The following is a 15,137-nucleotide window of genomic DNA, read 5'->3' as shown; positions in this document are numbered from 1 at the left end:
CACTGAAGACATTTCATCACCGAGCTTACGTACAGGATAATTTATAAATTACACAAACGTGTTAATGAGGTGATGTCTAACTGATCCTGATGGCTGACTCCAGCTATTCTCCATGGAATCACCGCTCTTTTTAGTGACTACAATGTACTGACATCACCAAACCTAAACACATAGAGCTTTCATACTCATCGATCCTCAAAGAGGCTGAATGCGCCCCGGTGCCCAAAGCGGGGGTCACAGGAATAGGGTACAGAGGAGCCAAAGAGAAACCATTTAGGTCCAGAACATTGTGAAAATCCTTTTACTCTGGTTGTCTTTGATCCTCAAGTCATTTTTGCTTTTTTAAACCATGTTCGGTTTCATTAATAAACTTGTATCAAGAAAAATATTTTATTTTTCTGGACTTTTCATGATTAGATTGATGCACTTTAGGGAAAGTGGGTGAGAGGGGTTGACAGGCTCTTTAACAGAAAGCGAGTCCCTCTGAGGTAATTGGCAAAGGAGCCAGAGGGAGGAATGAGATTTCATTTTATTTTTTGACACAGCGAGTTGTTCTGATCTGCCTGAAAGTAGATTCAATTGTATCTTTCCAAAGAGTAAATACTTGAAAGGGAAGAATTTGCAGGGCTGTGGGGAAAGGGCAGAGCAGTTGGATGAATCAGAAGAGACCTTTCAAAGAGATAGCAGGGGCACAATGGGCTGATTGGACTCCTCCTGCACTCCTCCTGCAGCCTGTGAATCTGAGTCTCCTATTTTTGTGCAGGTTAAAAGGGACAGATTTCATTGCAGCCTCTTCCTTGTATATGTATTTAAAGAGACAAGTTTATCTTTAGCTCTGAGTGACCACTATAACAATTGGTTGGAGGCCCATTTCCCAGTCAGTTCTCCAGCACCTTCCTGTCTCTCTATTAGTGCGACGCCCATGGCAATTTCCCAACTGGGGCACAGGCCCCGTTATTCTCAGCTAAATCGGGCAGGAGATACAGAAGTCTGAGAACACGCACGAACAGACTCAAAAACAGCTTTTTCCCGCTGTTACCAGACTCCTAATTGACCCTCTTATGGACTAACCTCATGAAATGAAAATCGCTTATTGTCACAAGTAGGCTTCAAATGAAGTTACTGCGGAAAGCCCCTAGTCGCCACATTCCAGCTCCTGTTCGGGGAGGATGTTACGGGAATCGGATCGTGCTGCTGGCTTGCCTTGGTCTGCTTTCAAAGCCAGCGATTTAGCCCTGTGCTAATCAGCCCCAGTTATTAACACTACACCCTGTATGCTTCATCCGATGCCGGTGCTTATGTAGTTACATTGTATACCTTGTGTTGCCCTATTATGTATTTTCTTTTATTCCCTTTTCTTCCCATGTACTTAATGATCTGTTGAGCTGCTTGCAGAAAAATATTTTTCACTGTACCTCGGTACACGTGACAATAAACAAATCCAATCCAATCCAATTCAGCCCACAATTCCGTCTCCTGCCTGTCATTGACATGAGCAATACACAGACAATTGCCCGAGGCTCAAATGGGAAGTTAAAACTTGTGACTCTAAATCAACACTTCAACATTTGTCAGTGAAATATGTTATTTATACTGGGGGTTTTTATGATTAGATTTAGGCACTGGAGGCAAAGGGTAGGGGTTTTAAAGGGTAACTTTCCCTTTCTAACTCTGTATTGTCTATAGCGTGAGCCATGGCTCAGTGGGCAGCTCTCTCACCTCTGAGTCAGAAGGTTGTGGGATCACAATCCCAGTCAGGGACCTGTGGACAAAAACCAGTTCCAACATTCGTCGTCGCAGCACTGAGGGAATGCTGCACTGTCAGGACAGCCTTCTTTCAAGTAAGATGTTAAACCGAGGCCCTGTCTGCCCCTCTCAGGTGGATGTTCCCACAGCCACTATTTTGAAGAAGAGCAGGGGAGTTATCCCCGGTGTCCAGGTCAATATTTATCCCTCAATCAACATCACTAAAAACAGATCATCTGCTCATTATCATATTGCTGTGTGTGGGATCTTTCTGCATGTAAATTAGCTGCTGTGTTTCCTACATTACAACAGTGACTACACGTCAAAAGTACTTCATTGGCTGTAAAGCACTTTGGGACATCGTGGGTGTGAAAGGTGCTATAGAAATGCAAGTTTTTAAATTGAAGGTTTCTGTTATCTGATGTTGTTATCCGGAACTTTATTGATTTCAGCCACCCCCAACTTACCATTTAATAAATTCACTTTGGTTCAGACAAGACTTTAACCAATTAAGACAAAGGCAGTATTCTCTGGATAGTAAATTTAAAAATAAGTTTATTAAATGAAAAAGCTTTACTGAACAACTTTAAGACATTGACTTTTCCAACTTCATGTGGGTGATCAGTCTGTAGAAGCGTAACCCACTCTGGCTCCTTCTTTGACAGTAATTCTTGTGGGATTCAGCCTCGGGAGTCTGGCTCCTTCTTTGACAGTAATTTCCTTGGAACTCGGCCTCGGGAGTCTTCAGTACTTGGCCAGTAAGGAAGACCTTCAGAACCTCTACTTTTGTCCCCAAGTGACCATTACCTCACGTCAGAGTTGGGCCTGTTGTAACATGACAATTGGTCAATTTGGTCACTAGATTAATTTAATTGGATCCTAATTACTGACACCACCTTCTCTCATTATCTCAGACAGGAATACAATAGAACGGTTTCATAATATCCCTTTATCTGATTCTATACAATCCCTTATTCATACAGTTTCAAATGTTGAGGCTAATCAGAGGTTGAAGGTCTCTCTTTCCAGTACATTTATCCTCATTGCACATTCTTCACATGCACAGCAATTAAGCTTTTACATTTTTACAGCAAATAAAACTCAATCTCTTACTGTAACTACTGATTCATTATTGATTATTTTATTGTAACTCAATTAAGGCTCATTACTGAATCAGTCATCTGTTACTGACTGGTAGCTAATTAATACAGTAATCTTTCATTAATACATTTGGTTAATACAATATCCACTGGTTGAAAAAGACTTTTATGGAAGACAATCACTTTCTTTCTTACTAACTTTGATTGGATTGAACAATGAGTCTTAGACTTGAACCAGACTTTGGCAGGATGATACCGTGTAGCTTTACAAAATTTTGGAACAATGTTACTTTAAACAGTTTCGCCTCATTCAGCAGTTTCTAGAAACAGTTTGGTTTATACAGAATGAATTTTTAAAATAAAGGTCCAGTTTCAGAATTTAACATGGCTTCCTTAACCTTGTTACTTATAACAGTGAAGTTGGACGAATGATTGATCTTTTAAACAAAATATTATTAATGAGGCATACCCAGAATTTCCGACATTACAACAGTGACTAAACTTCAAAACTACTTCAAAGGCTGTAAAAAGCTTTAGAAGATTGTGTGGTCATGAAAGGTGTTGTAGAAATAGATATAGAATCCCTTGAGTGCAGAAGGAGGCCATTCAGCCCATCGAGTCGGCACCGACTCTTCCAAAGAGCAATCTACCCATATCCACGCACCCGTAACGAAAGAGAAAATGCTGGAAAATCTCAGCAGGTCTGGCAGCATCTGTGGGGAGAGAAAAGAGCTAACGTTTCAAGTCCAATGACTCTTTGTCAAAGTTAACAATCAGAGAATGTGGGGAATATTTATACTGTGGAGAATGAAAGATGAGTCATAGCCACAGAAACCCAGGGAAACGGGGTAATATTTCCCACTTTCTCTGTCTGTTAGCTTTGACAAAGAGTCATTGGACTCGAAACGTTAGCTCTTTTCTCTCCCTACAGATGCTGCCAGACCTGCTGAGATTGTCCAGCATTTTCTCTTTTGTTTCAGATCCCAGTATCCGCAGTAATTAGCTTTTATCCACTCACCCGTAACCCCATAACCTAATGTGCACATCCCTGGACAGTGAGGGGCAATTTATCAGGGCCAATTCTCCTAACCCATATATCTTAGGACTGTGGGAGGAAGCCAGAGCACTCAGTGGAAACCCACAGACACGGGAGAACGTCCAAACCCCACACAGACAGTGACCAAGGTCAGAATTGAACGTGGGTCATGGTGGGGTGAGGCAACAGTGCTAACTACTGTGCCACTGTGCCGCTCAATTAAATGTAATTTATTTTTACAACTTGTCAAACTTGGATATATCACACTCGGTCCACTCACGAAGATCACTCATAAAGACTGAGACTTGATTTTATGTAACAACCATGTTTTTCACTGCATTTCAAATACCCTGTGAAAATCCAAACACAGTATCTCATGAAGGTATTAGATTTAAAACAGAATGACTTGTTGTGATTTGGGATTCACTGCCTGACAATGGTGCAGGAAGTAAATTCTACTGTAACTTTCAAAAGGGAACTGGACAGATTCTGCAGGAAAATAAACTTGCAGGGCGATGGGACCAATTAGACTGTTCGTTCAAAGAGCTAGCATGGGAATGGTGGGCTTAATGGCCTCCTTCTTTGCCCTTTGATTCCTGTTTACATTTGAAGAAAATCTTAGACTTGAACCAGAGTTTGGCAGTATTTGGGAATTACCTGAAACCCACTTCCGAGGAGGGGGGTAGAAACGGAGATGATGGAATGTTTCCAAAAGGAAATTGGATGGGCCTTTGAGGGAAATAAACCTACAGGGATACGGGAATAGAACAGGGCAATCATTTGATCAATAGAAATCTACAAGTTGTGAATCTTTGGAATTCTTTACCCCAGAGGACTGTGGGAGCTCAGTCATTGAGTGTGTTTAAAGCAGAGACTGACAGATTTATAAATACCAATAACACAAAGGGATATGGGGATAGTGTGAGGAAAAGCATTGAAGTGGATGATCAGCCATGATCGTATTGAATGGTGGAGCAGGCTCGACGGGCTGAATGGCCAACTCCTGCTCCTATGTTCCAATGATACAAAGATAGGTAGGAAAGTAAATTGTGAAGAGGACATAAGGAGGTTACAAAGGGATATAGATAGGTTAAGTGAGTGCGGAAAACATCTGTAAAATTGAGTATTATGTGGGAAAATGTGACATTGTTCATTTTGGCACAAAGAATAATAAAGCTTATTATCTAAATTGTGAGAGATTGCAGAGCTCTGAGACTCAGAGGGATCTGGATGTCCAAGAGCATGAATCACAAAAGACAAGTATACAGGTACAGCAAGTAATTAGGAAAGCTAATCGAATGTTATTGTTTATTGTGAGGGGAATTGAATACAAAAGTAGGGAGGTGATGCTTCAGTTATACAGGACATTGTGGTGGGACCACATCTGGAGCACTGTGTACAGTATTGCTCTCATTTAAGGGATGATGTAAATGTGTTGGAAGCAGTTCAGAGAAGGTTTACTGGACTCATACCTGGAATTGGAGGCTGGTCTTATGAGGAATGATTGGACAGGCTGGGCTTGTGTCCGATAGAGATTTGGTGACTTGATTGAACCGTAGAAGATGCTGAGGGGCCTTGATGTGGAAAGGATGTTTCTTCGTGTGGGAGAATCTAGAAATTGGAGTCACGTTAAAACTAATAACTTGTCCACTTAAGGCAGAGGAGAACTTTTTCTCTCCGAGGGTCGCGAGTCTTTGGAACTCTCTTCCTCAAAGGGCAGTGGAAACAGAGTCTGTGAATATTTTTAAGACAGAGCTGGATAGAGTCTTGATAAGAAGGTGAAAGGTTATCGGGGGGGGTCGCCGGGAATGTGGAGTTGAGGTTACAATCAGATCAGCCGTGAACTTATTGAATGGTGGAGCAGGCTCGAGGGGCCGAGTGGCCTACCCCTGCTCCTAATTCGTATGTTATCACGCCTTTATAATAGATTGTAGCATTTGCCCTCCTACTGATGTCAGGCTAATGTCTGTGGTTCTCTGTTTTCTCTTTCCCTCCTTACACAGTGGGGTTACATTTACCACCTTCCAATCTGCAGGAACCATTCCAGAATCTATAGAATTTTGAAGATGATCACCAATGTATCCTCTATCTCTACAGCCACTTCTTTTAACACTCTGGGATGTGGAGCATCAGCTTTTGGGGATTTATTAACTTTCAATCCCATTAATTTCTCCAGTACTACTTTTTCACTAATACTAATCTCTTGCAGTCCCTCCTGCTCACGAGTCCCTTGGTTCTCTCGTGTTTTTGGGACGATTTCTGTATCTTCCTCTGTGAAACAGACACACATTGTTTAGTTTCTCTGCCATTTCCTTATTGCCCATTATAAACTCTCCTGTCTCTGCCTGGAATGGACCCACATTGGTCTTTGCTAATCTTTTCCTGTTCACATTCCCATAGGAGCTTTTCCAGTGGGTTTTTATGTTTCTCCCCAGTTTGCTCTCATATTCTAATTTCTCTTGATCAGTTTATTGATCCTTCTTTGCTGAATTCTAAAACACGTTCACAATCCTTAAGCTTACACTTATTTTGGCCATTTTAAGAACCTCTTCCTTTGATCTAATGAATTTTTAATATTTCTTGTTCGCCACAGTTGCATCACTTTTCCTGTCTCAGATTCACTGAAAGAGAAGAGAGAACGAAATGCAGTCCTGGGTGTAATTGAAGCAGAAACAATGACAGTAGAATCCATCACTGTAATCAATTGTGAACTTGTTGGTGTCTCAGCAGGGACCAGGAAACACAGAATCCCTTCCCACACTGAGAACAGGTGAACGGCCTCTCCCCAGTGTGAACTCGCTGGTGTGCCTGCAGGCTGGATAATTGAGTGAATCTCTTCGCACACTGAGAGCAGGTGAACGGCTTCTCCCGAGTGTGAACTCGCTGGTGTGTCTGCAGGCTGGATAATTGAGTGAATCCCTTCCCACACTGAGAGCAGGTGAACGGCTTCTCCCGAGTGTGAACTCGCTGGTGTGTTTGCAGGCTGGATAATTGAGTGAATCCCTTCTCACACTGAGAGCAGGTGAATGGCTTCTCCCCAGCATGAACAAATGTGTGACTCCGCAGGTTGGATAACCGAGTGAATCCCTTCCCACACTGAGAGCAGGTGAACGGCCTCTCTCCAGTGTGAACTCGCTGGTGTGCCCGCAGTTTGATTAACTGACTGAATCCCTTCTCACACTGAGAGCAGGTGAACGGCCTCTCCCCTGTGTGAACTCGCTGGTGTGCCCGCAGGGTGATTAACTGACAGAATCCCTTCCCACACTGAGAGCAGGTGAACAGCCTCTCCCTAGCATGAACACGCTGGTGTATCTTCAGGCTGGACAACTGAGTGAATCCCTTCCCACACTGAGAGCAGGTGAACGGCCTCTCCCCAGTATGAATTCGCTGATGTAAATTCAGGCGAGATAACTGAATGAATCCCTTCCCACACTGAGAGCAGGTGAACGGCCTCTCCCCAGTGTGAATTCGCTGATGTAAATTCAAGCTAGATAACTGAGTGAATCCCTTCTCACATTGAGAGCAAGTGAATGGCCTCTCCCCAGTGTGACTACGTCGATGAATCTCCAGCTCTGATGGGACTCTGTATCCCTTCCCACAGTCCCCACATTTCCACGGTTTCTCCATATTTTGGGTCTCCTCGAGTCTCTCCAGGTTGGACTATCAGTTGAAGCTTTGACCGCACACAGAACACGTGTATGGTCTCTCCTCGCTATGAAAGGTGCAATGTTTTTTCAGGCCGTGTAACTGGTTAAAGCTCTTTCCACAGTCAGTGCGTGTGTCTCGGTGCTTTTCCAATCACAATGAAATCTTTTGAAGCAAACAGGTTGGGCAAACAATACTCCTTCTAGATAATGGCCGATGAATCGAGTGACTGTCAGAACTAGACGGATGTTTGAGATTTCGGTCTGTAAATCCTATCTTTTAACATTCTGTAAAAGGAGTTTACAAAAGACATCACTGTCAGTGCAGGATAGAAATTCAGAACTGACAATTGTAGTTTCTCTGGAACATTCTTTCCTCTCTTGATCCCCAAAAGTTGCAAATCTCCATCCCACACACTCTCCCTCCATTCTCACTCTGCTGTATCTAATAGTCACTCTCCCAATTCTCCTGAAGGTGCTGATTCAGGCTGATTGACAGATCCATGCTCACTGCTTCCTGTCCTGGACACAGAGATCATAACAAACAGGTGCTGCAGTCGGTCATTCAGCCCATCGAGCCTGCTCAACCATTCAATGGGATCAGTGGCTGATCTACCTCAGCACCATTTTCCCACACATATCCCCCATATCCCGTGGTATGTTCAATATTGAGAAACGTGCCAATTTCTGACTTGCAAATACTTGATGACTGAGGCTCCACAGTCCTCTGGGGTAGAGAATTCCAAAGCTTCACTACATTGTCTTTAAATTCATTGACGATCCCAGCCCCGTGTCACTGTCCGTGTGGTGTCTGCACATTCTCCCCGTGTCTGCATGGGTCTCATCCCCACAATGTAAAACGATGTGCAGGGTCGGTGAATTGGCCATGCTAAATTGCCCCTTAATTGGGAAAAAAAGAATTGGGTACTCTAAATTTTTTTTAATAAATTAATTTACAGGATTGGGGCGTCGCTGGTTAGGCCAGTATTTGTTGCCCATCCCTAGTTGCCCTTCCGAAAGTGATGATAAGTGGCCTCCTTGCACACCCACTGTGCTGTTAGGAAGGGAGTTCCAGGATGTTGCCCCAACGACAGTGAAGGAACGACGATATATTTTCAAGTCGGTCTGGTGAGTGACTTGGAAGGGAACCTCCAGGTGGTGGGGTTCCCAGGTATCTGCTGCTCTTGTCCTAGATGGTAGTGATCGTTTTGCTGAGCACCTTAGGTCTGTGCACATTCAGGACCCTGACCTTCCCGTTGCTTGCCATTTTATTTATTTATTTATATAAATTTGAAGTACCCAATTAAGGGACAATCTTACCGTGCCAATCCTCCTACACTGCACATCTTTGGATTGTAGGGGCAAACGCCAAGCAGACACGAGGAAAATGTGCATACTCCACATGGACAGTGATCCAGAGCCGGGATCGAACCTGGGACCTCGGCGCCGTGAGGCAGCAGTGATTAACCACTGTGCCACCGTGCTGTCCCTGCTTGCCATGTTAACACAAGACCTGTTCCCAAGCCTGCCCTTGGCTTGTTGCAATGTTCCAGTGACGCTCAACACAAACTGGAGGAACAGCATATCATCTTCCGGTTAGGCAGGCTACAGCCTTCCGGTCTCAACATCAAATTCAACAACTTCAGATGATGAGCTCTACCCCACCTCAACCCCTTTGTTTTCATTCCATTTCATTTTCACTGTCTATTACCTTTTCTTTCTTTCTTGTCTTTCTTCATATATATATATTTGCCCCTCACTCTTTCCCCCTATCTTATCCTCCCTTTCTTTACCTTTTGTTTCCTTTGCTTCCCCCCTTTTTCTCATTTTACCGCTCTCCCAACCATGTCCCCCCTCCCCCCACATCTACATCTGTCACAGCTTACCCTCTGATTTTAGTTTCCCTGCTGTTTGGTCTTTCACACCTTTTATTCTTTCTGGGGACTGCCATTATAATCTTTATTTTATTAATAATCTTTATTGTCACAAATAGAATTACATTAACACTGCAATGAAGTTACTGTGAAAAGCCCCAGTCGCCACATTCCGGCACGTGTTCGTGTACACAGAGGGAGAATTCAGAATGTCCAAATTACCTAATGGCACATCTTTTGGGACTTTTGGGAAGGAACCAGAGCACCCGGAGAAAACCCACACAGACATTGGGAGAACATGCAGACTCCGCACAGTGACCTAAGCCGGGAATTAAGCCTGGGACCCTGGCGCTCTGAATCCACAGTGCTAACCACTGTGCTACTGTGCTGTCCTTTAGCACTCTTTTTCCTTTGTTTCTGTGGTTCTGACTCATCTTTCTTTCCCTCGCCCGACAGTATAAATATCTCCCACTTTCTATCTTTTTTCCCTTTGACAAAGGGTCATCTGGACTCGAAAACATTAGCTCTTTTCTCTCCTTACAGATGCTGCCAGACTGGCTGAGATTTTCCAGCATTTTCTCTTCTGGAAATATATAATGTAGCTCTACAGTACTATATTACACAACTGGAAATAATAATAAATGTGCTTTATTACAGAACCAATAATATATCTAATCTGTATGATGTAACAACACTACACATATTTCAATCCAAAATTAATTTACTGTCCCCTTAAATGTCAGCCATCTCCTGGGGAAATAGCCAGTTAACTGTGAACAATAGGAAAGAGACCATCAGGGGCAGCAAGGTAGCACAGTGGTTAGGCGAGTTGCTTCACAGCTCCAGGGTGCCAGGTTTGATTCCCGGCTTGGTTCACTGTCTGTGCGGTGTCAGCACGTTCTCCCCTTGTCTGCGTGGGTTTCCTCCGGGTGCTCCGGTTTCCTCTTACAGTGCAAAGATGTGCAAGTTAGATGGATTGGCCATGATAAATTGCTCTTCGTGTGCAAAAGGTTTAGGTGAGGTTACTGGGTTACGGGGTGGGCTTAAGTGGGGTGGTCTTTTCAAGGGCCGGTGCAGACTCAATGGGACAATTGGCCTCCTTCTGCACTGAGTATTCTATGAATCCTTTTAGCCAGACAGATAAATGTGTCAAGCTGAGGGAGCAAAGGATGTCAATGTCTTTGAGAGAGAGAGACCTGGGCCAAGCTTTGCAGAGTCTGCACCCTCCCTGGATTCACTTCCTTTCCCTTCAGTTGCTGCAAGTGAACAATTGAAGGTCAGAATGAGAAACGAAATGGAAAGGAGGAGAAAAGAAAGTGTTTTACTCACAGATGTTGGGCACAGCAGGACGTTTCAGTCTGCATGAAGCTGGAACGTCATTAACACAACTCCCGCGCACTGATTGGCTGGAGGACTACAGTCATTCCATTCCTCCAACTCTTCCCATTGGTTGCTGGCCGACTGGAAAAAAAGCAACGGATGTCACGTGGTCGTGGATGCCCTTTTGACCTAAATGGCAATGCACATCTTTTCCTCTCCTTTGGACATGCGCAGTCCCTGTCCGTCCGTCCCCCGGCGCTGTGGATAGAGCGGTTTCCCGGCGCGGGGGACTATGGGAAATTCAGCCGCCAGTACCCATCCGTAGCCCAGTCACCAAACTCCTTGGACTGGGATAAAAGGGGGGGGGGGGGGGGGAGGGAGGAGAGAAAGAGGGCGCAGGGACCCCACCCTGACACAAAGCACATGTGGGTAGTCACTGGGTTTGATTGTGACGTCCCACTGAGAAAACAGTTCGTTAACTTTAGACACCTGGGTGACATATTGGGGAGGGCAATAGGTGAGAGTGAAACTGAACCCGAGAGTCAGCATCTTCAGGGGAGGAGAATTGGGGGCAAGCAGGAGGAGGATAGTGGGATGAATTAGTGTTACAATCAATAGGGAGGGAGTGTGTGGAGGCAGAGTCAGAGAGAAGTAGTATTTCTGTCACATGATCATGAGCATGGACAATTTTATCAAATCATTTGTGAAACCTGGATTTACAATGTCCGTGAAAACATCTTGGGATATTGAATTACATTAAATGTGCTGTATAAATGCAGATTAATCTGTTATTGAAGGCCGTCACTTGAGCTCCTCTACTACCCTGAACACCAAGTCCCCGATCATGAACAGTCTGATTAACCAGCTTCTTCACACAGTTCAGACCAGCCCACCCATTCTCAGTGAATCTGCTTTTCTCAGACTCCCATGTAACTCCATCCCTGCTCTCACTGCGCTGAACTCAAGTGCGAACAAATCATTTATGTCTTCAGATTTTTAGTGCGGGAGGTTAAATCTATCAGGAGACAATGAATAGGCCAGTCACTGTTCTCATCAAAACACAAGGCTTAGGGGCTAATGGAGGGCTGTAAATTATGAAAGATTTTGATACACATGGAGAATGTTTTCACTTGTAAGGGTAAGAGAAAAACTAGAAGCTATGAATGTGAGATAATCTAATCAGGAATTCAGGAGAAACTTCTTCCCCAGAGAGTGGTGGGATTGTGGAACTCGCTACCACAGGGATTGGTGGAGATGAACATCGATATATTTATGGGGAAACTGGATGAACATGAGGGAGAAATGATCGAGTCAGATGGGAAAGCATGAGAGGAGACTCAAGTGAAGTCTAAACACTGGCATGGATTGGTTGGGCTGTTTCTGTGCTGTATATTCAATGTAATTTCGCCTGGTATTGCCTTTAACTCTCACATAGTCGATTCCAGGTTATAGTGAAAGTTTCACTCCCAGAAACATTTCAGCTCATTGTTTCCAGCTATTGTCCAATCAGTGCCTCTTGTCAGTCAAGTGTCCGTGTGAGGAGTCAAGGTATTCAATTCAACTACAAAGATCTCATGTAATTTGTACCAATATATCTTTGAAGAGCAGATCTTTTTTTCAAATGGACTGGATTATTAAAATTGATTAGGTTTTACTCAATTGTTTAAAGTACTTGATTATCAGACAGTCTTATTCAAATCGGAGAGTTTGTTTTATTCAAGACAAAGTAGGGACATGATCAGCACCCCTTTCACCATCTCCACCATTGATACCCAGTGGCAGCAGTGTGTAGAAACTACAAGCGGCACAGTAGCACAATGGTTAGCACCATTGCTTCACATCGCCAGGGACCGAGGTTTGAATCCCGGCTTGGGTCACTGTCTGTGAGGAGTCTGCACATTCTTCCTGTGTCTGCGTGGGTTTCCTCTAGGTGCTCCGGTTTCCTCCCACAAGTCCTGAAAGATGTGCTGTTCGGTGAATTGGACATTCTGGATTCTCCCTCAGTGTACCCGAACAGGCGCCGGTGTGTGTTAATGTAAGCCTACTTGTGACAATAATAAAGATTATTCTATTAATCTCCCAAGATTTTATTTTTAAAAAAAATATATTTTATTAAAGTTTTCAAACGCAATTTTTCCCCCTTACAAATCAACAAAAACGGTAACATGATAACTGATAGATAACATGGTTTAAATAAAATAGTGAACTAACAATATAACACAAAATAGTGCTCCCCCCCTGCCCCTTCACCCCCTCTAGAACAAAAACAATTTACCCCCCCCCCCCCCCCCTCTGGGCTGCTGCTGGCTATCTATTTTCCCCCTAATGTTCCGCTAGATAGTTGAGGAACGGTTGCCACCGCCTGGAGAACCCCTGAGCCGATCCTCTCAGCACAAACTTAATCCACTCCAGTTTTATGAACCCTGCCATGTTGTTTATCCAGGCCTCCACACCGGGGGGTTTCGCTTCCTTCCACATGAGTAAAATCCTTTGCCGGGCTACTAGGGCCGCAAAGGCCACAATATCGGCCTCTTTCGCCTCCTGCACTCCCGACTCATCCGCTACCCCAAATATAGCTAACTCCCAGCTTGGCTTGACCTGGACCTTCACCACCTTCGAGATCACTCCCGCCACTCTCCTCCAATACCCCTCCAGTGCCAGACACGACCAAAACATGTGTGTGTGGTTCGCCGGGCTTCCCCCGCACCTCCCGCACTTGTCCTCCACTCCGAAGAACCTGCTCAACCTCGCTCCCGTTATGTGTGCTCTATGTAGCACCTTAAATTGGACTAGGCTAAGCCTGGCACACGACGAAGAGGAATTTACCCTACTTAGGGCATCAGCCCACAAACCCTCCTCATTTTCCTCCCTGAGCTCTTCTTCCCATTTTCCTTTCAGTTATTCTACCAGCTCCTCCCCCTCTTCTCTCATCTCCCGGTATATTTCGGACACTTTGCCCTCCCCGACCCACACCCCCGAAAGCACTCTATCCTGGATCCCCTGTGTCGGGAGCAGCGGAAATTCCCTCACCTGTTGTCCCGTGAACGCCCTCACCTGCATATACCTAAAGATATTCCCCGGAGGCAGCTCATACTTTTCCTCTAGCGCTCCCAAGCTCGCAAACGTCCCATCTATAAATAAGTCTCCCACTCTCCTAATTCCTGCCCGGTGCCAGCTCTGGAACCCTCTGCCCAACCTCCCTGGGGCAAACCTATGGTTGTTCCTGATCGGGGACCACACCGAGGATCCCAGCACAACCCTCTGTCGCCTCCATTGCCCCCAGATACTTAATGTTGCCGCCACCACTGGGTTCGTGGTAAACCTTTTCAGGGAGAGCGGTAGTGGCACCGTCACCAGCGCTTTTAAGCTCGTTCCTTTACAGGACGCCATCTCCAGCCTTTTCCACGCCGCCCCCTCTCCCTCTATCATCCACTTACGGATCATCGCCACATTGGCGGCCCAGTAATAGTCGCCCAAACTCGGCAACGCCAGTCCCCCTCTGTCCCTGCTACGTTGCAGGAACCCCCTCCTTACCCTCGGGGCCTTCCCTGCCTACACGAAGCTCATGATGCTCCGATCTATTTTCTTGTAAAAGGCCTTAGTGATCAATATAGGGAGACATTGAAACACAAATAGTAACCTCGGGAGGACCATCATCTTAATCGCCTGCACTCTGCCCGCCAGTGACAGCGGCTGCATATCTCACCTTTTGAAATCTTCTTCCATTTTCTCCACCAGCCGAGTCAGATTGAGTCTGTGTAAGGTTCCCCAGCTCCTGGCTATCTGAATCCCCAGGTATCGGAAGTTTCTTTCCACTATCCTTAGCTGCAGGCCATCTATCCCTCTACTCTGGTCCCCAGGGTGTATCACGAAAAGCTCACTCTTTCCCATGTTAAGCCTATATCCCAAGAAATCTCCAAACTCCCTCAATATCTGCATAACCTCTGTCATTCCCCCCACTGGATCCACCACATACAGCAGTAGGTCATCTGCGTAGAGTGACATTCGGTATTCCTCTCCCCCTCTAACCACCCCTCTCCATTTCCTGGAGTCTCTCAGCGCTATGGCCATTGGTTCAATTGCCAGCGCGAACAGTAATGGGGACAGCGGGCATCCCTGTCTTGTTCCCCTATGTAGTCGAAAATACTCCGATCTTTGCCGATTTGTGACTACACTTGCCATTGGGGCCCCATAGAGGAGTTTAACCCAGCTGACAAACCCCTCCCCGAACCTCCTCAGCACCTCCCATAGATACTCCCACTCTACCCTATCAAATGCCTTCTCTGCATCCATCGCCGCCACTATCTCTACCTCCCCCTCTGATGTGGGCATCATTATCACCCCCAACAGCCGTCGCACGTTGACATTCAATTGTCTCCCCTTTACGAACCCTGTCTGATCTTCGTGCACCACCCCC

The 15,137-nt window shown here is 45.2% G+C and overlaps 1 protein-coding gene across 3 annotated transcripts; it reads right to left on the bottom strand.

Moving 5' to 3' along the window:
* Positions 1-2,284: 2,284 nt before the first annotated feature.
* LOC140422138 (uncharacterized) lies at positions 2,285-11,044 on the bottom strand. 3 transcript variants are annotated; one of them, XR_011947277.1, is made up of 3 exons: positions 10,730-11,044; positions 5,355-7,814; positions 2,285-2,571 (listed from the first exon to the last, which is right to left on the bottom strand). XR_011947277.1 is itself a non-coding variant. In XM_072507137.1 (2 exons), exon 2 carries the CDS (start codon positions 7,507-7,509, stop codon positions 6,583-6,585), a length of 927 nt encoding a protein of 308 aa, XP_072363238.1. In that variant the 5' UTR covers positions 7,510-7,814; positions 10,730-11,044; the 3' UTR covers positions 2,285-6,582. The 3 variants fall into 3 exon arrangements, 1 of the variants encoding a protein (XP_072363238.1); XR_011947278.1 differs by having other exon boundaries at positions 2,285-5,493; XM_072507137.1 differs by having other exon boundaries at positions 2,285-7,814.
* Positions 11,045-15,137: the final 4,093 nt, after the last annotated feature.

This window comes from Scyliorhinus torazame, chromosome 5, assembly GCF_047496885.1.
Source record: "Scyliorhinus torazame isolate Kashiwa2021f chromosome 5, sScyTor2.1, whole genome shotgun sequence".
Taxonomy (NCBI): domain Eukaryota; kingdom Metazoa; phylum Chordata; class Chondrichthyes; order Carcharhiniformes; family Scyliorhinidae; genus Scyliorhinus; species Scyliorhinus torazame.
This window is presented reverse-complemented; position numbering and strand designations above follow the sequence as displayed.